The following is a 26,779-nucleotide window of genomic DNA, read 5'->3' as shown; positions in this document are numbered from 1 at the left end:
AATGGGGGACCCTGATGTAAACAAGACAAACGTCTTTCTCAGGTCTGCATCCCTTAACAATTGTGTGTATTGTATTGCCGTACTGTATTGTACCCATTCTGCAATCTGTTCATTCATTCATTCATTCATTCATTCCGACGTTCTTTCTGACTCCTCCCCCGGCTGCACTCGGCTACTCGTCTATTTTCGAGGCGAGCCAAAATCAATCTCGAACACGCCTACTCTCATCAGTCCCCACTCTGTCCAATGGTCTACTCTCGCTTGTTTTCTTGAATCTCAAACCTGACAGGTGTGTCGCCGACGTCACCGCGCCTGACTGAAGGTGCAGATGTGTTCGGCTGCTGTCAGAGCGGACTAGCGCATTGTTTTGTCACACGACGTCCCCATAGGGTAAGTGGCTCATCAACAAGACACACAAAACTATATTTTTTTTATGATACAACAACTTCTGTGCACACAAAGGCCTAATCTTAAAACTGTATTTGTCGAGTATAATTCAAATAACCGGACGTTTCGGTTTGTGTAGTCTATAGGGTGGGGCGCGTCTATCACACATTAACATGCAAACTGGACTAAATGCCAACTGTTACTGTCTGCAGCAAAGGCAGCGCTAATGTTCACGATATACAAATACTTTCAGATGAGATCAGTGGCTGCACCTACTGTACTGTACAGTTGACGTGCATTTAATGTCTCAAACAGACGTGCAACATTTATTGCACGTCGTCAACTGTGTAGCACTGATCTCATCTGAAAGTGAAAGTATTTGTATATCGTGAATATTAGCGCTACTTTTGCTGCAGTAACGTTGACACATTTTAATTTCTTAGTGTCGTAAGATTCTTATTTGAGAGCTTGTCTCGCAAAACTACACTGGTGATGTATATCAACAACATTGCGCTATTAATATAACGAATTATTGCTGCTTTGTGGCATACAGTATCATCTAATTCCCAAGTTAAGCTCTTGTTTGATGTATGTGGCGATTGCAGCCTAATCATTGTGGCCTGCTATAGTGTGTGCCATCCAGCAAGGGAACTAATTGGATCCAAAGTTCACTTATAAGGATAAGATATTCCTTTATTGATCCCCTTGGGGAAATGCAGGCAGCATGGGGAGGGGAAGTACAGGTATGGGCAGGGTAATAGTAGAAATACATAAATACAGGCAATACAAATTATAGTACAGTAGAAAAGTAAAAATAGGCAGTGTAAACAATATAATTAACTCTGAATATATGCACATGAGCAAGTATAGGCAGTGTAATCAAGGTGCAGATGAGGGTCTATATGCCCTATCAGTTATATTATACATTGCAATAAATATGGTTACAATAAACACTAGAATATAAATGTATACTATGAGTAAGTAAAGTATACAGTACAGGTGCATATACGTCATATGTTATAGTCCGTGCAGTTTAGGTGGGAGTCAGGCTCACTTTGTTAGTTGATTTATAATGTCTCTCTGTTGGACGATCGTTTGGCTATACCAGGGTTTTATATTTATGGTCAAACTGCTTTCCCTGGAATGCAGTCAGACTTCTCCTTGTGGGCTGTGATAATGCAAGGTGTGTGATTGCTGAGGAGTGATTGCATACATCCTGTTGAACCAGTGTTTGTGGGTGACTTGTCTTTGTCTGACTGCATAATGTATAACTAGTGCACAACACTAGAAGTCACTGATGTTGAAATTGACAAGGGTTTATATGGAAACTGCATTTGGAGAGAGAGATGAAGAGCGATGTGACTATTGATTGAACTGTCGGGCGCAACATTATTGGGCAAAACTTTGGGAATGCTTTCATGAGTCCCCAACTTACCACTCCAAAAATGTGCCTCTATCAGCATAAGAAATATCGAATAGAAATAAAAATACAACATTCATTTTGATAATCTTCTTCTCAGGCAAAGGACGTGTTAATCCCCTTGGGGAAATAATTCAGGTGTCACAGCAGCATGGGGGCTGGGAGGTACAGACAGGGAAAAAGATAATAATAATATAAAATAATATAAATAATAATGTCATATAAAAATAATAAATATGTGTGTATAGTTTGTTTTCAAGTTCAAGTTTGTTTATTAGTTGTCACAATAAAATGCATGTACTTTACGGTGAAATGCTTGGTTCTGTATGAGCCCCTGAGAGTGTGCTTCATACAGTAAAAGAGGAATATACAATATATACAATCTAAAGTACAGCCTAGGTACAGTCTAAGTACAGTGAGTAAAAATGAGTAAACAGTGAGGTACAAATGCAGACAATGAGGTACATAACTTTAAGGTAAGGTGCAATGAGGTATGAATGTAGTGCAAATCTCTTTAATAAATTAAATAGATTAAAGTGTCTAAAGTTAGTGTTAATAAGGTGAGTGTTTGTTTAAAAGTGAGTATGTGGATGTGTGTGCAATGAGTGTAGATGATGGGATGATAGAGTCATTGAGCATCCTGATGGCCTGGGCCTGTATATATGGCCTGTATATATTATATACAGTACTGTATATATCTATAGCACCTCACCTCAAGGTGGGGAGAGCCTGGACTACTGTATACTATGTGTCACAGAAATGTGTCGCCCCCTGTAGGTCAGATCCATCATCTCCGAGAATGTCAGACAGAAGCCTGATGGGGCGTCTCCGCGACCCACCTGTACCTCCAACTCCAATACTAGGTGAGAGACCCTGCCTGGCAGGACCTTTAGCACAGCGAGAGAGAGAGAGAGAAAGAGATATGTGTGCAGCGGAAAAATTGGCAAAAAAATAACAGAATTCTTTACCCAAGGGCGAGGCGTTCGTCAGGGCTGCAACCTCAGCCCGGCACTCTTCAATATCTATATTAATGAATTGGCTAATATACTAGAAAAGTCCTCTGCCCCCGGTGTAAGTCTCCACAATCGGGAAGTGAAATGCCTGCTCTTTGCAGATGACCTGGTTGTGTTGTCCCCCACAGCAGACGGCCTACAGCAGAGCCTGGACCTGCTAGAGCATTACTGTCAGACCTGGGCCCTGGCAGTAAACCCCAAAAAGACCAAAATAATGATATTACAAAAAAGATCCAGATCTCAGGACGTCCTACCAAAGTTCTCAATTGGTACAAAACATGTAGAGTACTGCACACATTACACCTATTTAGGCCTAAAACTAAGTTCAACTGGACATTTTAAGGAAGCAGTCAATGAGCTGAGAGGGAAAGCACGCCGGGCTTTCTATGCCATAAAAAGAAATATACAAACAGAAATACCAATTCGAATCTGGTTAAAATTTATTGAATGTGTTATTGAACCAATTGCACTCTATGGCAGTGAGGTGTGGGGTCCACTTACAAAACAAGACTTTAGCCAATGGGACAAACACCCCATTGAGGCCCTGCATGCAGAGTTCTGTAAGATTCTCCTACATGTCCAGAGGAAAACTACAAACAATGCATTCAGGGCAGAATTAGGCCGTTACCCACTAATACTAAAAATACAAAAAAGAGCAATTAACTTTTGGACACACCTAAAACGAAGTGACCCCCTCTTGTACCATTATCAAGCCCTGCAGTGCCAAGAGCTGAGGAGCATCAGGAACCCCCTTACCCAGCTGGTCCTGAGGCTGAGTCCACAAACCTGCTCTCTTAACACACCTCAGGAACAGAACACATCACCAATCAGAATAAATCAAATTACTACACAGCTAAAACAAAACTACATCACCTATTGGAAAACACAAACAAAAGCACAGAGCAAAATGCAGTGCTATCTGGCTCTAAATCGACAGTACACCATAGCAGATTATTTGAGCATGGTGACTGATCAACAACTAAAAAGAACCTTGACAAAATACAGACTGAGTGAGCACAGCCTCGCTGTTGAAAAGGGGAGGCACAGGAAAACCTGGCTTCCTGCAGAGCAAAGGCTGTGCTGTCATTGCACCCTCAGTGAGCCTGAAACTGAGTTGCACTTCCTCACCAAATGTGAAAAATATAAATATATTAGAGAAACGCATTTAAAGAAAATTGAATTAATAACAAAAAGGCTTTCTCGCACTACCAGATACAGAAAAACTACCAGTCCTACTAGGGGAGGACTCAACAAGCTGTGAGCTAGCAGCAGCATATGTTGCTGCCTGCCACAAACTGAGGGACAGTGAGTGACAGTCACCTGACATGTTTATGCCGTAATATTTGATGTTTTATTTTACGATGATATTTTGTATGTACTTATATCTGTTTGTAATCCATGTTTATGTTTAATATTGCTTTGGCAACATGTAGAAGTACGTCATGAGAGAGAGAGAGAGAGAGAGAGATCTCCTTTTCTCACAGATTTTAAATTCATATGAATGTTAAGAATGTTTTGACTACAGATGAGGAAATTAAAACTCACCTATTGACAGATACAAGGACATAATGCAGTCTCTGTCTTCATGGCAAAAATTAAGACTATGAGGTCCTTAAGGTTTGACAAATCCTGTATTTAGGGACATGGTTTTTCAATGGCATAATTATTTCCTGGCAGATAACAAGATGAGAGTTAAGCTACAAATATGAGTTAGTTAGTAATGACAGCCAAATATTTAATCAACGAAGATATTTGCTGGATGAGGGCCTCACTCTCTCCCTCCATGTGCTATATAAAAAAAAAATCTGAAGTGGAAGATGGTTGAGTGCCTCATTCTCTCCATATCATATATAAAAAATGTGGCGTTGTTTGAGAGAGATAAAGTGCTGTCTCTTCCTGAACAGATATTATGGGAACACTGGAGAACATGGGGCTTTGGTTGAGAGAGATGCAGTGCTGTCTCTTAACTCATAAACAAGTCTTGAGCAAGACACGTTAGTCTGTTAGGCTATGAAAGCCAGTGAGTATTGTATGACTCAGACTTCAGCAATAATCATGAGCATTATAAAATAAAACACACATGGCATGGTGCAATACCATAAACATATTTCTTGATGTTTCCTTTTTTTGTAAGTAAAGAGGCCTATGTTCATATCGGTGAGCCCAATTTGTAACACAAAAAGAGAGACGTGTAGCCCATTTATTTATTTAATATTTTATTTATTCATTTTATTATTATTATTTTATTTGTTGCCATGCCTAAAATAATTCTCAGGCATAGGGCTAAAACATTTTCTTAAACAATAATATATTTTTTTGTTATATGAAAGAATGTTATAATAAAAGCTTTTCTATAAATTTGTCTGATTGATTGATTGATTGAAAACGGTATTAACAGATTGCAGAATGGGTACAGTACAGCTCAATACAACAAAGACTTTCGGCTTGTTTACATAAGGGTCCTCCATTTTCAATTCATCAAAACATTTAGAGACATACAATTATTACAGTACTTTCATTAAAATAGAAGGGATTTTTTTTTTTTTTTTGCCAGGTCACAAATATCGGTATCGGTATCGGCCGATTGTATTATTTGAACAATCGGTGTCTGTATCGGCCGCGAATTTTCATATCTGTGCATATTTTGGATTCTGCGGAGGGATGGTGGGTCATGTGCTCCATGGCCTGTGGCCGTGCCGGGGGGAACGGAGACGGGGACGATTCTGGATGTTCGGGTGGATGGACGCGTGTATCCTTTCCGCAACGGAATTCGGTTTCCGGGTTCCTCTGATTGGCCGCGACCCCCACGTGACCCGCCCCCCTATCCACCGCTCTGCTCTGCCGCTGCCGCGCGCGGCAGAGCGAGCGGCCGCGGACTCGCTCGCTTCCTCAATTTATACGCATGGAAGTATTGACTGAATGAATGAAAACTTTATTTAACAGATTGCAGAATGGGTACAATACAGTACGGCTCAATACACACAATTGTTAAGGGGATGCAGACCTGAGAAAGACATTTGTCTTGTTTACATCAGGGTCCCCCATTTTCAATTCATATAGAACGACTACGCCGTAACAAATCATTAAAAAAAGATACCGTTAACTGGAATATGTTGTGCCTTTACACATATGTTGGATTATGTAATTGGTTTGTCATGACAAACAAATAAAAAAAATCGCGATTTACCCGCTGGCTACAACAACACACAGTGACTGCATGTAGTCACTGTGTGTTGATGTTGTAGCCACCTCCTCAGAGGCAGGAATACTAAGCTCCCCCTTAAGCTCCAGGAGAGAGGGGAGAGGCTGAAAACCTGCAGTTCTTGCCCGACTGATGGGAGCCGAATCCCCGGATCCGATTTGTCTGATGAATACCCCCAAAACATGGAGGTCCCGAATGCATGGAAGTATTGATTGCGCCGTAACAAATCATTAAAAAAAGATACCGTTAACTAGGGATGGGTACTTTTCACATTTGAACCGATACCGGTACCCAACGGTACCTTTTTTCGGTACTTAATTTTTTTTTTTTTTTTTTTTTTTTACTTTTTTCTTTTCATGTCAACGTTCACACGCACAATATATGCTTACCTAGGATTTGACTTGATTCAACAACAAAGCAGTCGGAGCAATGACAAGCCGAAAACTGTCGAAATTTAATTTACCTACCTCAGTCGTAAAAAAAAATCCAAACTTCAAATAACTACAATTTCGACAGTTTTCGGCTTGTCATTGCTCCGACTGCTTTGTTGTTGAATCAAGTCAAATCCTAGGTATCATATATTGTGCGTGTGAACGTTGACATGAAAAGAAAAAAGTAAAAAAAAAAAAAAAAAATTAATAAAAAATATTTTTTCTTATTTTTTTTTTATTTATTTTTTGGTTTCTCACTTGATTCGATACTCGGTAGTACCGACGTGTTTCGGTTCGGTACCTCAAAAGTACCGAATTCGGTACCCATCCCTACCGTTAACTGGAATATGTTGTGCCTTTACACATATGTTGGATTATGTAATTGGTTTGTCATGACAAACAAATAAAATATCGCATCGCCGGCTGTCTCTGGCTTGCTCCAGCGGACACCAGAGCTCAGCCCGTGGCGAGAATGTGCTGCCGCGAGCGGCATCGCTGAGCTCTGGCTCTGACTACATGCAGTCACTGAGTGTTGTTGTAGCCAGCGGGTAAATCGCAATTTTTTTTATTTGTTTGTCATGACAAACCAATTACATAATCCAACATATGTGTAAAGGCACAACATATTCCAGTTAACGGTATATTTGTTTAATGACGGCGTAGTCGTTCTATATGAATTGAAAATGCGGGACCCTGATGTAAACAAGACAAACGTCTTTCTCAGGTCTGCATCCCCTTAACAATTGTGTGTATTGAGCCGTACTGTATTGTACCCATTCTGCAATCTGTTAAATAAAGTTTTCATTCATTCATTCATTCATTCATTCATTCATTCATTCATTCATTCATTCATTCATTCATTCATTCATTCATTCATTCATTCATTCAGTCAATACTTCCATGCGTATAAATTGAGGAAGCGAGCGAGTCCGCGGCTGCTCGCTCTGCCGCGCACAGCAGCGGCAGAGCGGTGGATAGGGGGGCGGGTCACGTGGGGGTCGCGGCCAATCAGAGGAACCCGGAAACCGAATTCCGTTGCGGAAAGGATACACGCTGGATGGACATGGTGGTGGTTGGATGGGGGGGCGTGTGGCATTGTGGGTGGTCTGGGATGGCACTGGGACCTTTGGGACACTTTGGGGTGCTGTGGTGGTTGTGGTTGGTTCTTCATGCGGGGGGTCCCTGGTAGGGCTGAGCCCAAACGTTCGAACGTTTGAACCTTCGTTTGTTACGTTGGCATTCGAATTCTAAATCAACATTCGAATTTTTTATTTTTAATATTTTTTTTTTTTAATATTTTTTTTTATTAATTCTGTTTAAACCAATGGGGTTTTTCTTCACAGTTGCAGATAAAGATTAGGCTACACTAATATTATAGTATTAAAAGAAACTGATGAGTTAGATTCATTAAAGAAAGTTGATTTAATTGATTTAGTTGGGCTGGGGCTTCTCCCTGGGCTGGGGCTGGGGCTGGAAAGTTGATTTAATAAAAAGAAAAGACTAATTTAATCAGATCACTTTATTCAAATTGAGGATTTAGTTTGAGGATAGTAAAAAAATAAATAAAAAATGTAATTATTAAAAATAATCAACTTTTTTTTTTAAATATTTTTTAAATGATAAACGAAGGTTCGAACGTTCGTTCGAAAAACCCTGACGAAGTTCGAATCCCAAAAATAGGGTTCGGGAACAGCCTTAGTCCCTGCGGTGTCGGTGGGTTGGGGGAGTTCAGTGGTGGAGACTGGCCGGGGTCTGTCAGGGCACGTGCTGGTGTTCGGCTCTGGGGGTGGTCTGGGGGGGTCCTATGGCGCCTATGGCTTTGGCTGGGCCTTTCCCGGACCTTTCCTGGAGTTGGGTGCTGGTCTCTTGCGTGTGCTTTGATGGATTTTGGTTGGTTTTCATTGTTGGGCTCCCTCGGTTAGCTGGCGTTTTTGGGGATTCCTTGCGTGGGGGGCTCACTACGGCTTCTGCGGTGTTTCGGGGGTGTCCCGGTGTCGTCTCGGACCGTCCGTGGTGCTGCATGTCTTCTCATTTGACCGCTGTTGTGTCTGTCTGCTTGAATGTTTGGAGTTGTTACCTTGCTGCGTGGCTCCTTTGGCGTGGCTGCAGGTCCTGGGGTTGCGTGACGTGTAGGGATGGGTACCGAATTAGGTACTTTTAAAGGTACCTACCGAATCACGTCGGTACTACCGAGTACCGATACACGTGAGATCCGTCAGTGGCACATTTCGGTACTGTAAACAAAATTAAAAATATAATTTTTTTTTTAAACTTTTTCAACTTTCACATGCACAATATACGCTTACGTAGGATTTGACTTGATTCAACAACAAAGCAGTCGGGGCAATGGCAAGCCAAAAACTGTCGAAAGTGTGGTTATTTGAATAATAATAGTTTTGATAATTTTTTTCACAACTGAGGTAGGTAGATTACATTTTTAGAGACTAAAGTACAGAAAAAAGGTACAGTTGGGTACCGGGATAGATAGGCCCTCAGGATGTTTTTTTGCTACCTTTTTTTCATTATTATTTCCAGTTATCCCATACCTTGGGCCATCACGAGTTGATAATGACCACCCCCAAATCAGCCCTGTTTGGCCTCAGGGGCCAAAAAACCCTCGTTTTGGGAAACGCTTCTGGTGAAATTATGTAATTGCAAATATGAGGGTACTGCAACTGCATAAATGGTCAAATAAGTCTGACACCTTGCATGGTGTATCCTGACACATAGGGGAAACGTATCAGAATAATACTCTGGGCCTTACTACCTTTCTATTGTCAAACATCACCCTCAGAATACCCCAAAAGACAAAAAAACTTCTGTCCGCCTGACAAATTGTCATCAAAAGTGATCATTTTCAAGTATTTTATTATACATGTTGCTGCCTCACATGGATTTAAAAACTGCCCACATTTATAAGCTTCAATTTAAGTCCAAGATGACCTTTCTATCTAGAATAGTACACCTGCTATGACCAAAGTTCTCCATTGTACCTCAAATCGAGAAAATAGAACATATTTCTTCTTTCTTTCTCCCTTATTTCTTTATATCTAAAAAATATATTAAACAAGAGTTGTGACTTAAGTAATGTAATGCTATACTATCTGAAGTTAATTACATGAAAAGTGAACAATGTTACACCCCTGTTGGACCGGGGTATCGCAGTGCAACATAAAGCAGTGCTGACCGGGTTACACACACCAACCAACCAAAACCCTAACCCTGTTTCATGTCACATGTCAGTTATTCAGCCAAGACAATTTGGGTAAGTTGATCTATTATTCTGGCTGTGGGAAGAGATTGACTGTCCAATATTTTTTTACATGAAAGGTGGCAACTCTACTTCTAGAGTGATAACATTAACGTTAGCTTTTAGATTGTTAGCTAATATAGCCAGCCCAATGTTAGCTAGCTAGTGAGAGTAGAAGTGGGAGAGAAATTATGAAATTGTAATTATTAAGAAAATAAATTATAATTATTAGCAACTCTACTTCTAGAGTGATAACATTAGCTAGTTAGCTTGTAGATTGTTAGCTGCCAGCTAGTGAGAGCGGGAGTGGGAGACTAGTGAGAGCAGAAGTGGGATATAAATTATGGTGTGTGTGTGTGTGTGTACAATATTTTGCTGTTGTAATGAATATACTGACTTTCTGATGGTTGCAATGCTACGGTATAGTCAAGGTGTCAAAGAGACGACAAGATGTCTGGATACCTTGCCAGAGTGCTTCAAAGAAGAATCAGCCACCCCCCCCCCCTATCTGGGATATTAGTCCATGTCTGAGGTTAGATGTCAATTAAATGTGAAACATTGGATCTAAATGAATGTATATTGGCACATAAGCCTGTTCAAGCTGCTGCAGTCAGGCAAGCGCCTCTGCATACATACGGCAAGAACAGAGAGACTCAGAGTCAGCTTCTTCCCCCAGGCCATCAGAACACTGAACACTGATCTCTCCACACACAAGCACACAAGAACTGTGACAGAGCGATGAACACACACAAATCCATGCTGGAAGCTCTAGAGCAGGGATCGGCAATAGGCGGCCCGCGGGCCGAAATTGGCCCGCCAGCAATAATTTCTGGCCCGTCAGTTTATTTTGAGAATATGATATTTATTTTATTTTCTTTTCTTTTTTTTTATTATTATTATATTATATTATATTAATATTATATATATATATTCTTTTTATTATATGCATACTTTATGTTTTATCCATGTTGAGAGTGAATAACAGGTGAGTGCAATGTACTGTGCTATAGGCTTGCTCAAAGTGAGGTGGACAGCGCTGGTGCTGAAATGGGAAACACGCAAGTCCATGAAATAAAAACACCAGTTCAGTAAATCATTCAAGCTTTATCTTTACTCGAGTCATGACTGACGGCACCACACATGCATGTGAACAGTAATGCAATAAAAAACAATGGAAAAACAATGCAATTAACTTTAAAGAAAAAGAGTGCTTGAAGAAGCTCCTGAAATGACGGCGCCGCGCTATAGGTATTTGAATTAAATGAAAAATACAATTTGGCATTAAACAGTAATACAATTAAACATCTTTAGGTAGCTTCTTGCAAAGAGGAAATACCAACTCAGGCGCCAGAAGAGGAAACTACGACTTCCAAGACACAAACAAAACGAGGAGTCATATTTAAAATACGGGTTTATCGCAAAACGTGTCTCTTGCGTGTTCACATGGCAACACGAGGCTGATTGATTGATTGATTGATTGATTGAAAACTTTATTAACCGATTGCAGAATGGGTTCAATGAAGCAAGCAACTGTGTTCAAGTTGGGTGGACATGGGTGGGCATTCAACGCGAGTGGACATTTGACATATTTCAAACATTAGCATGGATTGAGGAGGAAGCAGAAACAATAATAAGCCCAGGTCTGCCTGCATTATGGTGAGTTGTACATTCGATGTATAATACACCCGCTGTGGTGCTTCAAATCAAATGCACCCTACTGATCTGTTGATGTGTTATTATTATAATAATAATAATAATAATAATAATAATAATAATAATAATAATAATAATAATAATAATAATAATAATAATAATAATAATAATACATTCGATGTATAATACACCCGCCGTCGGTGCTTCAAATCAAATGCACCCTTACTGATCTGTTCATGTGTTATACTAATAATAATACATTCGATTTATAATGCAAGCACCTGCATTAAAATCAAATTACTGATCTGTTCATGTGTTATGCACTGTGTGAGAGGCACTTTATAATAGAAAAAAGACAGTGCAAACATGTATATGTCGTTTATTTTGACAGAGTTAAACATTTTTCATTATCATTGGCCCGCCACACAATGGCTTGGGGAAAATTTGGCCCGTGGGCAAACCTAATTGCCGACCCCTGCTCTAGAGAGACTCCTCTATGACAAGTAGCTGGAAACTCATGAACCACTCTCTGCAGAATGGACTGCATTTTTGGAAAATCTCACTCTGAATGAATCTACTCTCGCTGAAGTGCTCTTATCAGAAGATGTATCTCACCACATGGCAGAATATCATGCATTCAGAGAAGCCGTGAGAAATGGGGAGCTGGGAGAAACTGGACAGTTTTGGATGGAATACATGGACTGCACCTGGTTCGTCCTGTCAATGAATAAGGCAATCAAAATGAATGACTATGAAGGATACAAAGCCACCCTAAACAACATGCCAGACCTTTTCTTCTGCTCATACCAGCAGAACTATGCTAGATTCCTCACATACTTGGGATACTATCTTGAACACATTGAGGAAACACATCCAGGATCTGAGAAACGTTTGCATGCTGGAGCAATCAGTGTATCCAGATCACATATCCCAGCCAACCGCTGCCACACCAACAAAACAATAGAAGAGACTGCTATGAAATGGCTTAAGTAAAAAAAAAGGGTCTGGAACATATTCTGCAGTGATCTGTGGAATCACCAGTAACTATAAAGCCAGCCAACGTCGTATCCTGACTGCCCATGCCAAAGGAGAGTATGTAGAAGAGATGTGGAAAATGACAAGCGACCGAGGTGAACATACGGAGAAGCAGCAACGAGATCTAAGACCACGTGAAATCATTCTGTCTGAGAAGCAAGTCCAGCAAACAGTTGAAGCATTTCAGAGTTTTATCAACCCATTTCAGCTTGATATTTCTCAGCCCTTGACAAGTTTGACTTCAGGAGCAGCTATGCCAGAAGTGGTGCGCAATGATGTGCTGAATGCCCTGAAAAATGGCAAAACTCAAAAAGAGAAGTTCATCTGTGATCGACTTCAGGCAAAAAAAAGTAATTTTCTCTGAACCTATCAAGAGGAACACATTCAAGACAATGTCATCTACCACACCTAAAAGGAAGCTTGTGGCATCAAACCAGAAAGTGATCCAGTACCAAGGCCACAAGTGGGTTCATCTTTCAGATCTTTGTCAAATCACAAAAACTCAAGTCACAAATAAGCATCTCTGACCGAATTACCTATCCCTTGACTCTGATGCCATACTCCATCTCAACAATCGATAATTTTCCCCCCGCAAAAACCAACAAAGCAAATGGAATGAACTACATGATCAAAGATGCTGAGAATGCCCAACTTCCTTCCCCAAGCCAATGTGCTCTCATTCAAGATGGAAGCTCCTCATTCTACATGCGTGATGTGCCACGAACAATGAAGAATATATCAGAGCGCACCTTCAAAAGTCTACCGGCTGCAGCTGAAACAGTATTCAGTACAGACACTTACCTTGACCGTCTTCATTCACCAAAATCAGCTGCGGGGGATCACAGAGGTTGTGGTGAATGTTTTATGGTGAAGGGGCTAAATGTTCACTGGCCCACTGATTGGAATGGTTTTCTCACAAATGATAAAAACAAGAAGGCCCTCATTCATTTACTTCTGGATCACTGGAGCTCTGAAGATATGATGAAAGACATCCTCCGAAGGCCTGTTATTTTCGTAGAGGCTGGTCAAGCATGCAATGCTGGAGTGATGTCTAAAGAGCTTCTACCTGAGATCTGTTCAAAACATGAAGAAACGGATGTGAGGGTAATCATTTACATGCAGTATATCCAAACCAAAAGGCCTCACAACAGTCAGAGTCAGAGCAAAATACTGAAATTTTCTTCATCCTCCTGTATTATGCCAAGTCATCAACTGTCAACATCCTCTTTGACATGGGAGATAGACTTATCAACCAGCTGGCTGAAGATTACTCAGAGGAACACATTTCAGCTCTCCTGGCCTTGCACGCATTCATTGGTGCTGAGTTGACTGCACATCAGCATTCAAAGGCAAGTGTCTGGAAGAGGGCTCATGAGCACTACCCGAAGATCCCATCCCCTCTCTACCATGGATTTCACATTAACACAGAGACTGGTAAGCTAGAACCACTGTGGTGTGAGGGTGACGTCATCCCCAAAGCCCTCGTCGATGTCTTGGCAGAAGAAGAAACGGATGAAGATGAATTAGCAGATGAAATCCATACAAATATGGATAATGAGGAGGAAGAGGAGGAGGAAAATGATGATTAAAATTATAATAAAAATTATCATCATAGTTTTATAGTCAGCGAATGGATCACAGCAAATAGAGTAAGCAGCAAAAGGGGTCTTAAGAACCAAAGAAATGTATTCTATTTTTTGTTTGAGCTGTATTTTATTTTCTCCATTTGGCTGTATAGAATATCTATCTACAGTTTAGTCATGTTGATTCTATTTACTTCTTGATAACAGACTGCACACTAGAGTCATTTTGTTCATTGTGTTGCCTGGACTTTGTTCTTCAATACATTTCATATTTGGTTACCGGGTTTTCTGTAACTGAACCCTCCTTTGCTCAATCTCCACCAGGGGGCGTAACATTGTTCACTTTTCATGTAATTAATTCCAGATAGTATAGCATTACATTACTTAAGTCTCAACTCTTGTTTAATATATTTTTTAGATATAAAAAATAAGGACAAAAAAAAATACAACAAATATGTTCTATTTTCTCGATTTGAGGTACAATGGAGAGGGTTTTTTGGCCCCTGAGGCCAAACGGGGCTGATTTGGGGGTGGTCATTATCAACTTGTGATGGCCCAATGTATGGGATAACTGGAAATAATATTGAAAAAAGGTAGCACAAAACAATCTGAGGGGTGGACCTGGTGGACCCCTCCGGTACACGAGGAGGCAGCCTGTCGCATCTTTTCACCTGCCAGCGCGAACTCTCATTGGCGAGGTGTAACGTGTGGGAGGCTCACACTACCCCCGCCATTTCCTGTCTCTGCTGTGCAGGTCAGCCCCCAACCGACCTGTAGGAGTCGCTGTCCACAACGTCCAGATGACCACCCATCGACTTCCACCCGCTGACTCTGCCAATGAGTTAGTATGACGGCTGGCCCAAGCCGGAGGCAATGCTGACACCCGGATTCGAGACCGGTGTCTCTTGCATTGGTGATGAGCGCAATCTCCGCTGCGCCACCCAGCCGCCTTTATTGTACATATTTCATGCCTATTCTTATGTCTGCACTTTATGCAGTATGCTAATGATATGCCTATGTTCATTTTATGCTCTTTGCTGTGAAACACTTTGAGCTGCAATCCATGTATGAAAGGTGCTATATAAATAAAATTATTATTATTATTATTATTATTATTATTATTATTATTATTATTATTATTATTATTATTATTATTATTATTATTATTATTATTATTAGTGTGGGTGACCTGGCGAAGCCAGGTTGCCACCCACACTATAGTTAGTGTGGGTGACCTGGCGAAGCCAGGTTGCCACCCACACTGTAGTTATTGTACGTCTTTTTATTTATTTATTCTTTCTTTATTCCACCGATTTTGCCAACACCACTCGTGCCAGAGCGTTATTCTTTCTTTATTCCACCGATTTTGCCAACACCACTCGTGCCAGAGCGTTCGCGCCCCATACACGTGAAAGGTATCAAAACGAGCGGCTTGCCTATGGCAACTGCGGTATTCGAACTCGTAAAGTTTCACCGCACCGTCTGGCTACGAATCGACTTTAAACGGTAAAATTCCGGTCCCATTGGAAATGCATTGCAATTTAGAGTGTAGCAGCTGAAATAATATTTTTTCCCCTACCTTGGGTGAATTGCGAGTGTGATCTCAATTTTGGACGTAGAAATAAAACAAACACATCAAAACGATGACACGGCTGTCAGCCCGCTCACAAAAGAAAAATAAATGGAATTGGACATTTCTATCTCAACTGACGACCATTTGTTTGAAGGTTCTCCTCCCCATTGACTGCCATGCAATCGCACTCTAGGAATCTATTTTTTCTCACAATTTTTTAGCCTTCTGTTCCGATCGCCGAAGGAGTGCCACAATATTGCGCAAAATGCCACAATATCGCACACAACCCTTCGCCTACTCATTGTAGTGCTTCTGTGCGCGTCACAACGCTTCATCTCTTATAGTTTTCTTTTAATCAACGTGACAATGCAGTCATGCATCTGCCTCCATAGAAATGCATTGGATAGAAAATGCAAGTCATAGTGATTGCGTCACCTGTGTGGCTCGTGGCTCACTCATGATTGGTAACAGCTGTGTGGCTCGTGGCTGAGCTGCCAATGACCTCATCCACTTTAACCCATCATTGCCCATCACTGTGTTGCAGTACTGAATTGCTGGACAGCGCCCTCTGTCTTGCGGGTGTCATTGTACTCAGTAGGGATATCCTCTTTCATTTTTCATTGGTCCATGTTGACCAACTTTCATTGGTCGATGTTGACCACTCCCCCGATCCTTAGACCACGCCCCCTTAGGCCACACCCCCTCAGTGTATCTCTTGAACCGTTTGTCGTAGAGACTTGCGGATTGTGCCATTGTACTCAATAGGGATATCCTCTTTCATTTTTCATTGGTCGATGTTGACCACCTTTCATTGGTCGATGTTGACCACTCCCCCGATCCTTAGACCACGCCCCCTTAGGCCACACCCCCTCAGTGTATCTCTTGAACAGTTTGTCATAGAGACTTGCGGATTGTGCCATTGGTCGATGTTGACCACCTTTCATTGGTCGATGTTGACCACTCCCCCGATCCTTAGACCATGCCCCCTTAGGCCACACCCCCTCAGTGTATCTCTTGAACCGTTTGTCGTAGAGACTTGCGGATTGTGCCATTGTACTCGGTAGGGATATCCTCTTTCATTGGTCGATGTTGACCACTCCCCCGATCATTAGACCACGCCCCCTTAGGCCACACCCCCTTTCAAAAACTCGGAAAATCCGAAAACTCGGAAAAATCCGAAAACTCGGAAAAATCTAAAATCCGAAAAAGTTCAAAAACTCGGAAAAATCCCAAAACCCGAAAACTCAGAAAAATCCGAAAACTCGGAAAAATCTAAAAAGTTCAAAAACTCGGAAAAATTCGAAAACTCGGAAACATCAAAAATCCGAAAAAGTTCAAAAACTCTGGAAAACCCGGAAAAATCCGAAAACTCGGAAAATTCCGAAAACTCGGAAACATCAAAAATTCGAAAAAGTTAAACTCGGAAAAGTCCGAAAACCGGAAAAATCCGAAAACTCTGAAAATTCCGAAAACTCGAAAAAATCCCAAAAAAAATTTAAACTCGGAAAAGTCCAAATGGTCTATGTTGACCACTCCCCCGATCCTTAGGCCGCGCCCCCTTTTTGTATCCTTTGAACCGTTTGTCATAGAGACTCGCGAGAGACCCTCTCCCCCGTTGGCCGGCGGTGCACAGGCGTCACCCACACTTTCACAATTTCCCCCGCACGGAATTGTCTAGTTATTATTATTATTATTATTATTATTATTATTATTATTATTATTATTATTATCCAGAAAGACAGGTGATCATGTCTCCTGTGGGACAGTGACTCCAGAAAGACAGGTGATCACGTCTCCTGTGGGACAGTGACTCCAGAAAGACAGGTGAGCATGTCTCCTGTGGGACAGTGACTCCAGAAAGACAGGTGAGCATGTCTCCTGTGGGACAGTGACTCCAGAAAGACAGGTGAGCATGTCTCCTGTGGGACAGTGACTCCAGAAAGACAGGTGATCATGTCTCCTGTGGGACAGTGACTCCATTTACATTTTACATTTAGTCATTTAGCTGACGCTTTTATCCAAAGCGACTTACAAGTTCTGTACGACAAGTCATCAGGAAGGGTACAACTCTATCAGCTGAGTAACAATGTTCATCAAAGTATTGCGTGTTACAGCGTATGTTAGTTTATTAGGACAAGTGCATGACAGTAAGGTTAGGTAGGGTTAGATCTATTTTTTTTTCTTTTACTCCAGAAAGACAGGTGAGCATGTCTCCTGTGGGACAGTGACTCCAGAAAGACAGGCGATCATGTCTCCTGGGGGACAGTGACTCCAGAAAGACAGGTGATCATGTCTCCTGTGGGACAGTGACTCCAGAAAGACAGGTGATCATGTCCCCTGTGGGGGTATCCTTGAATAAATCCTTGGACACAGGGGAGCCATGAGAATCACTGCTTTAAACTTTAAACATGTCTCTAATATTGAATTCAATGATACATGTAGTAGCCTACTTGCTCGAAAAAGAGATCATGGATCTCAAGTGACTACCTGGTAAAATAAAGGTTAAATAAAATATAAGGAGATAATGACAAGTGAATTGCATTAAAATATGAAATCTGAAACATTTAAAAGTGTCTTTCTTAGATGTTAACTTTACATGATATGATGTTCTTGAGAAGCAACTGCCAGTCATGTTACAGGAAGTTACAGGTCAGTACGTACAATCAAGTGGACTTTATAATATAATAAACTTTATTTGTATAGCACTTTTCATACAGAAATCGCAGTTCAAAGTGCTTTTGTCTGTTATATACAGTAGTTGGTCTGCTATTGTTGTGCAACTGAGAAACACTGAATACAAAAGTGAAAGTTAGTTGAACGTCTAATAAACCGTTAACTGTTAAGATTAAACATGATACGCCGTTGACACTCGGTTTGGACATTGGACTATCCAAATAAAGTGTTACCTAATGTGGTACCCTTGACTGAGATTTCATAATCAAAATGTTAGATCAACCCTGAAAACTGAAAATATCTGTGGTAATAGTTCATTACATGGACTCTCAGAGTACATTCCGGAGGAAACCTTCAGGCAAAACCTCTCTAATGATAAGGTTGTTTACACAGTTGTAGAGGCGCCATTCCAAACTCCCAGGAACCAAACACCTTCTAGACACGGTTGAGCACAGCACAAGAGGCTGAAAGCGGAGATGCCTCTGTGAGACAAGACCAATGTGGTTGAATCTATACAATAATAGATTACCATTTTTAGGAATGCCAAAGCTGGTTCCTTTCATAGAGTAATACAAAGTGTCAGTTTGGTAGATGGGGTTTGGTGCTGGCTCTTGTGGACTGAATGGTATTAACCTAAGAAGCAATGACTGTACTGGGTTAATGCTAGATCATTACACAAGCCCTATTAAGGGAATGTTAAAAGGTCTGAAGTCATCAGACCTCCTCGATGTTGAAAACTGGAAGAAGACACCAACAAGGAAGTCAGGGGGGGCTGGCCAGCCTCCCCCAGAAGGTCATCAAAGCGCAACGCCATATATGGAAGCAAGGAAACTATGGTGGGAGTCGGGGTATAAAACAATGGGTTTTGGTGAGGGGAGGCAGGCCAGCTCGTGACCCGCCACGACCGTTCCCCAGGGGGTCATCGTTCTGCGCCTCCATCACCCACGGACCATGGTTTCTGCGTTGCCGCTATGTAAGTAAACTGGATATATAATCACTGTTGGTGATAACTTAGAAGATGTCTATTTAGACCAGGTTTACCATGTGGCGGCAACAAAGTACTATTGGTCTATTTCATTGACATAACATGACTACTCTTTATGTGCAAAACTGTCTTGATGTGAGAGCCAATGTGTAAGGGCTATTGGGATTAACCGCATCAATCCTTCTGTACAATCATGTATTATGCTGAATTAATTCCTGTATGTAACTAATGCATTATCCACTCTTGGCCGCTCTGCAAATAAATGAGTATTGGACCATAGCTCCTGGTTGTCTGGCTGTACAAGCTTATTTCTCATCTGACAGGTGAGGAGACCATTCTATCACTCTGTGATCTTTCCCTCCTTTTCTTTCATCCAGTTAGCAACCTCATTGTGCTGCAATCAAACCGTAGATATTCATTAGGAATATACGACACTAAGATTTTGTCGCTGTGAACAGGTGATGGTACTTGATTTAACATACGTGTAATTACAAGTATCCTCAAACCACCTTGAAACACACCACAAAGAGGTGATTTCAATTGGAGTTGGTTGCTAACTTGCAAAGTAAAGACTTTTGCCTTGTCTCCATTAGTTATTGTATGTTCAGCCTGGCTGGGTCTAGCATGGTTGGGTTTGTGTCTCCATTAGCTATGTTCAGCCTGGCTGGGGCTAGCCATGGTCTAGCATGGTATGGTATGGTTGGGCTTGTGTCTCCATTAGCCATGTTCAGCCTGGCTGGGGCTAGCCATCGTCTAGCATGGTATGGTTGGGTTTGTGTCTCCATTGCGTTTCTTGTCTCTTCTTTCAAAATTCACAGCAACAACTGTGGTGCACAAGCTAAACAATGATAATGAAACAGTCCCAGCCGGGTTTGGCTGGGTTGTGAAAGGTGTCTGTCTCAGTCAGGGTCCAGCCAAAACAATGGAGACGCTCACTGTGCGCCAGACAGGCCACAACACAACCCTGGATAATGGAGACAAGGCATTTATCTATCTATCTATCTGTCCCGTCTGTTCTCAGTGTGCTCCAAGGCGATGTTCTGCATTATGCCCATTGTCCAGATCGCCATCGGTGAGTCTCTTCATCTATTCATCTATGTGATATTCTCTGCTATTCTTCTCTGAATTGTTTTCATGTCAGATCATCTGAAACTAAGAATAATATTTTTTAATAACTGTAAAGGAAGCTGCACAAAATGTCACCTTTAGTCTTATCACACTGTCCTTTGGTTGGTCGGTCGGTTGGTCAACTAAAATGTCCCCACCCTAAGATAAGATAAGATATTCCTTTATTAATCCCGTTGGGGAAATTTGGGCATCATAGCAGCATGGGGGGGAGGGGAGGTACAGGTATGGGCAGGGTAATAGTAGAAAGAGTGTCAGACTGTGGTTGTACTGGGCGGCTCCTAGTGGTCAATGGTGTCAGACTGTGGTTGTACTGGGCAGCTCCTAGTGGTCAACAGTGTCGGACTGTGGTTGTACTGGGAAGCTCCTAGTGGTCAACAGTGTCAAGACTGTGGTTGTACTGGGCAGCTCCTAGTGGTCAACAGTGTCAGACTGTGGTTGTACTAGGCAGCTCCTAGTGGTCAACAGTGTCAGACTGTGGTTGTACTGGGCAGCTCCTAGTGGTCAACAGTGTCAGTGTCAGACTGTGGTTGTACTGGGCAGCTCCTAGTGGTCAACAGTGTCAGACTGTGGTTGTACTGGGCAGCTCCCAGTGGTGAATGTGTGTAACTGTGTGAAGCAGGGCGTTGCTGAAAAAGAGCATTCATTCTTCAGCGAACCAACCCTGGGTAAATAAAGGTAAAGGTTCCAGCTGTAGCCGGGAGGAGTGTGTTCACAAATCTCAAGGAATAAGATATTGTTTCAGTTGAGTGGTAGTGAAAGAGTTAACCTTCTGTAGTGTGGTAGTGAAAGGGTTAACCTTCTGTAGTGTGGTAATGAAAGTGTAACCTTCTGTAGTGGGGTAGTGAAAGGTTAACCCTCTGTAATGTGGTAGTGAAAGGTTAACCTTCTGTAGTGAAAGGGTTAACCTTCTGTAGTGTGGTAGTGAAAGGTTAACCTTCTGTAATGTAGTGAAAGGTTAACCTTCTGTAGTGAAAGGGTTAACCTTCTGTAGTATGGTAGTGAAATGGACATTTGTATGTAGAGTAATCATTTAAAAAAGATACAGTATATAACCCATCAACAGAAAAAAAATATTGATTTCATGAATTTATCATTTAAAAAATGTTGGCGGGTCCAAAATGAATGTTGTTGTTTACATGTTGCGTGCATGTATCCCCTCCCTACTTCCAATTTCCCCCACGTGGAATGCACCGGATTGGATAAATGACATGCTGATGCTCTAGTGTGTGTGTCTAGCTGTGACATCTAGTGGCTGCATGTTATCTATTCCACCTTTTAAATAAAAGCGAGGCAAATAAGTTGAAGACACCCCACCTCGATCCTCTTCATTCTTTCTCTCCCTCAATCTCTCTCTCTCCATATCTCTCTCCCTCTCCCCATATGTCTCTCTCTCTCCCTCTCTCTCCATATCTCTCTCTCTCCCTCTCTCCATATGTCTCTCCATATGTCTCTCCATATGTCTCTCTCTCTCTCTCTCTCTCTCTCTCTCTCTCTCTCTCTCTCTCTCTCTCTCTCTCTCTCTCTCCCTCTCTCACCAACAACAGGCGCAGTGCACCTGGAGGACTGTCCCAAGCAGCACTATATACCCATCTACCTGGTGGTGATGGGAGCGTTTGGTCTGATGCTTGCCGTCCTCGCCTGCTTGCCCTGCGCCCAGACCCCCAAGGACGACGCCCCCGGCCCCCTCAACAGGATCTGCACCGTCTGGAACACTCTGGTGTCTTTCTTTCTCTCCTGCTGGTTCATCACTGGTGCGTTCAAATTCAGGAGCCGTTTCGTTATGGCAACGCAATGGAAGCCTTGTTACCGGGGAAGTTGGAGAGAGATTTAGTCTGTCCCAGCTAAAATAATGCAGGGTTAAAGGGCCACTCAGTGATCACGGGTAGCCCCACCACTAGTGTTGGTGACAGGTATAGACAACTTGGGTTGTTATGGTTACGCCATTCACAAAGGAGTCACGTGGTGTCGTAGTAGGAGTAAAAGTCAGCTGTTCACCGGCGGGTTTCAGGTATGGAAATGATGAGGGGGTGAACGGGGAAGTCATATTTTGCTGACCGCATGCTACACAATAGATAAATCAAGCCGTGATTCACGTTATTTTGATACTAGTATATGAACTGTTTTTAACTTCAATAAACTAACCAAACGCAGTATCCTGGAGCAGTGATTTTATGACAAGCAGCGCGTCTGGCAGGTATAATTATTTCCCCGATTTAGTCTCTCTGTGACTACAGTTTGTTTGGACAGTCGCCATACAACTAGTGTAGACAGAATAAAAGCAGTGCAATAAAATAGCTCTCATTTACAGTGATCATAAATCATAAAAATAAACATAAGATTTGCATGAAATAGACCGAATAAAATAGTGCAGTGCAATAAAATAGCTCATTTACAGTGCAATAATCATAAAAATAGATGTACAATTTGCATAAAATAGCCATAATATGTGGTCCTAAATCAGATACAGGTCTGATTTATTTTTTGCAATGTGACCTCAGTCTGAACAGTCATGCGACTCTAGATTGACATTGGTCACACTTTGTTCATTTGCGCATGAAGGTCAGTTCAGGAGAGTGACCAGTTCACACTGGAATCTGATATGGGCCACATTTAAAAAATTATGTGAACAGCCAAACACATTTTTTTCTTATCTGAGCAATAAATCAGAATTGAGCACTTAGGCTTGCAGTGTGAACGTAGCATTACTTTTGGCTAATTCTGGAGTTTATTCAGTTCCACGTAGTTCAAGCTGAGATCTATCCTACTGTCACATAGTGTATTTGTAACACTAAAACTGTAATTCCTGCTAGCATAACATTCACTTTATGATACTAGTCCACGCTATGTAGTCAGCACATTCATTTAGAACAGTTTGGTTGGAATTACGTAGTAGGTCCATTATCAAATTTGAATGGGCACCTACCAACCAATCAGAATCGAGTATTCACCCAGGCCATGGTATAAATACAATATAGAGGCTAAAACCGGTCTTGTTATGGTCTCATCATGTTTTTGTGGTAGACGTGTCAAGGGACATTGAATTGACAATCCTACACTTAGGGGCTTTAAAGTAAAATAACACAATAAGCACATGTAATATATTGAACACTTGGGGTCTCGTCGCCCCCTATAGGTAACGTTTGGATCTACTCCATCTACGAGCCCAACTACAACAAGACGACGACGCTCGTGGATCCGTACTGCGACAAGACCGTCTACCTGTTCGCCTTCTGGACCACCACGCTGGTCTACATCTTCCTGTGTCTCTTCCTGTTCGTGGGCTGCTGCGTCCTGGTCTGCTTCTTCATATTCGGCAGGGCAGACGCAGACGACAACAACATCTAAAGAGGCCGGGGGACTTAAAGGGACAGCGGGTCGATCTCACAATGGCCACAAACGCAGCGTTCGCTACAGGAGCTATACGTCTCAATCTCCCTGGTCCAAACACAACCGTATGGACCTCCAGGAAGACTACTCTGGCATCAGCTAATGGCAATCATATAAATAAACAAATATAATCTGCGTGTTGTAGCGTGGGTTGCACAAGCTTTGTTTCGACGCCATCAAATGTTTCATCTTTATGGTGTTAGTTTCAGGCCAGTGGTAAATAATGTTATAAACACCTGTTGGCGTTCTATTGATGATGTCAATCAATGAGAGATCACTGGCTTCTCATCACATTCTGCTAGCCAACAGTCTGTCTAGATGTATTATTTGGTAGCGATGCATACTTAATTCTAAATGGTGTGTATGTGTGCCTTTGCGATGAATTTAAAGACCAATTGATTATTATAATTGATCATTAATAATTCTGTGTTTACTGTGAATGTTCTTTTCTCTACCTCACGTTTCACTTTCTTTTTCATTCATTTTTTTTTCTTTTCATAACTGGATGAATGGGATCATCTGAATCTGGTGGAATAATTGTTATACTATTTATACACTAAATTATAAAAAGTGATTTGTGAAACTAATCTTTTATTCTTGATTTTGAAATGCATGATTAGATTTGATTAAAATGTATCGTGATCATACAGCACAAGTACAGTACACTGAAAGGAAGTTTGGAATCCAACCAGAGTGCAAATGTAACAGTAATAATAACCAATAACCACAATATAGCATGATGTTATCGTTTCTCTATGATCATTTCGGAAAATAAACAAAGACGGAACCTTTGGGAATGATAATTTTTATTTTGGTCCTCCCAAAAGAAACCTAGTTCTCTCCAATGGCTGTTGTCATAAGCCTCAAACATAGACACAACATGGTATAGTGATATGAAACCTTTAATCATAGAAATATAATTTATATACAAATACAAAATATCAATCAAAAAAATACCATTGGGAAAAAAAAAAAAACATATCTTATTATATTTGTGTCTTCACTGATTCTCTGAGACCCAGGCTGGAGTCCCACTCTGTGATTGGTGGAATGGGTTACTTATGATGTCAGCACGGCTTGTGTGCACGATTGGCCAGGGCTTTGGCGTGGACGGCCTTGTAGAGGAGAGCGAAACTGGAAGGGGTGAGCTGACCTTTGCCCAGTGCGTTCACCTTCCCCATCAACACAAAGTGCATTCCTAGAAAAGACACGAAAGTCGGTCAGAGAGGTCCGTCAGCAAATCAATTGAGGAAAGTTTACTTGCAGCAGAACAGGTTGTGTTGGAACAGCCTGGGTACCACCTGTGAATTGACCTATCTCAAGACCCGCCCTCTTTTCTTGATCCTCCAATCACAACTGTTGCAGAACAGTTGTGAAGGGATCGAGCAAAGAGGGTGGGGCTTGAGATCGGTCAGTACAACACAAGAACAAAACGGATCAAACACAATGTTGTGTTTATGTGCGTCTGTCTGTGAGAAAGAGAGCAGGACTTTCGAAAAATTATTTGTTTATGTTTATTTGTATTTGTAAACATTCGAAATAAAAGAATTTATTCATTCATTCATATTAGGCTGCGTTCACACTGCAAAATGTATTGCTCAGATCCGATTTTTTTTTGCCAAGATCAGATTCCAGTGTAAACTGGTCACTGCTCCTGATGCACAAATTAACAATAAAGAAGATGGATGTAAAAATAATTGTGACAAATGCTACTTTACTTAAAAGTCACATGACTTTTAGTTCAGACTGAGGTCGCATTGCAAAAGATCAGACCTCTATCTGATTTCGGACCACGTTATGAAAATGGCCCAGAATTGAAAAGATCAGATTAGAATCAGATCCGAGTCACATAATAATAAATCTGATCTGGGCCACTTTTGTCTGTAGTGTGAACGGGAGTTACAGGGGCCATGTCCCCCTCAATATTAGAAATGTGTCGCCCTAACAAATTAGACATAAAAAGGTCTTTGGATAATTTTAAAGGCCCCATGTATAGTTCAATAGACACAAATATCGTATTCTCTCCACTCCAGTAACGCCCGAGATCCTTACTGCATTATATTTGTGTCAGCGGTTTCCTGAATGTTGTCTTTTCCTTAACATAAATAAAGACATTTCCACCATAAATTGATGCAGAAAAGGCACAAATTGGTGCATAAATGTACACCAGAATGCAGGAAATTAAGTGTTTGATGGAGGACACCCAGACCCCTCGCTTTCAAGTTTAAATCAAACCTATACGCCCTTGGCCTTATATATTATTATTTTATTCTTCATTTGTGACTTGTGAAATGTTTACTGTGAGTGATTTGTAGTGCCAAATTTCCCTCGGGATGAATAAAGTATTTCTATTCTATTAGTATTTGTATTCATGTGTGTGTCAGTTTACCTTTGCGTAGCCCGGGGCACTTCTTGCAGGTGGATGTCGAGTGACCGACGCAGTGGGTCCTGACCTGGTGATGTCGAGGCGCCCCACCTTATACGCCTTAATGACGGACACTTCCACCGCCACACTGCCCCTCGGACCTGGGGTCAATGATGTCACCTTCCCCGCGATCAGAGAGAGAGAGAGAGTCACAGGAAGTCCTTCATTCCAACGGCCATCAGACTAAATAACACCTCACTGTGAGCACAGAGTAACAGTATAAACTCTTGCGTATCTTCCTGGACATTTTACATTTAAATTTTTAATTTGTACTGTATATTTTGGCTGTATATTTTAGAATGTAACTGTATTTTTATTCTTATTTAATTTTTTGACTACGTAAATGTTTATTGTGAGCAATCTGTAGGGCTGAATTTCCCTTGGGATCGATAAAGTATTTCTATTCGATTCTAAGTGAGCAAGACAGAGTTGGGGGAGGGGGGGGTGGTTAGGTGTAATCAGTGGAGAAAGAACTATCTGAGCTGTACTGTATTGTAACCCATTCTGCAATCTGTTAATAAAGTTTTCAATCAATCAACACACAGACACGCACACACACCACGCACGCACACACACGCATCCAGGAAGTAGCGGCCAGTCGCGCGTCATCGACGTCATTATTCCTCGACATAAC

At 41.5% G+C, this 26,779-nt stretch overlaps 1 protein-coding gene across 1 annotated transcript; it reads left to right on the top strand.

Annotated features, from left to right (window-relative positions):
* The first annotated feature begins 270 nt into the window (after nt 1-270).
* LOC311226966 (transmembrane protein 272) lies at nt 271-26,082 on the top strand. The gene is made up of 5 exons (XM_084312439.1): nt 271-390; nt 2,585-2,670; nt 20,227-20,277; nt 21,878-22,084; nt 23,467-26,082. Exons 2-5 carry the CDS (start codon nt 2,607-2,609, stop codon nt 23,676-23,678), a joined length of 534 nt encoding a protein of 177 aa, XP_084168565.1. The 5' UTR covers nt 271-390; nt 2,585-2,606; the 3' UTR covers nt 23,679-26,082.
* The last annotated feature ends 697 nt before the right edge of the window (nt 26,083-26,779 follow it).

This window comes from Notolepis coatsorum (genome assembly GCF_963971535.1).
Source record: "Notolepis coatsorum genome assembly, chromosome: 4".
Taxonomy (NCBI): domain Eukaryota; kingdom Metazoa; phylum Chordata; class Actinopteri; order Aulopiformes; family Paralepididae; genus Notolepis; species Notolepis coatsorum.
The sequence above is the reverse complement of the archived record's forward strand: the minus strand, read 5'-3'. Positions and strand labels throughout refer to the sequence as shown.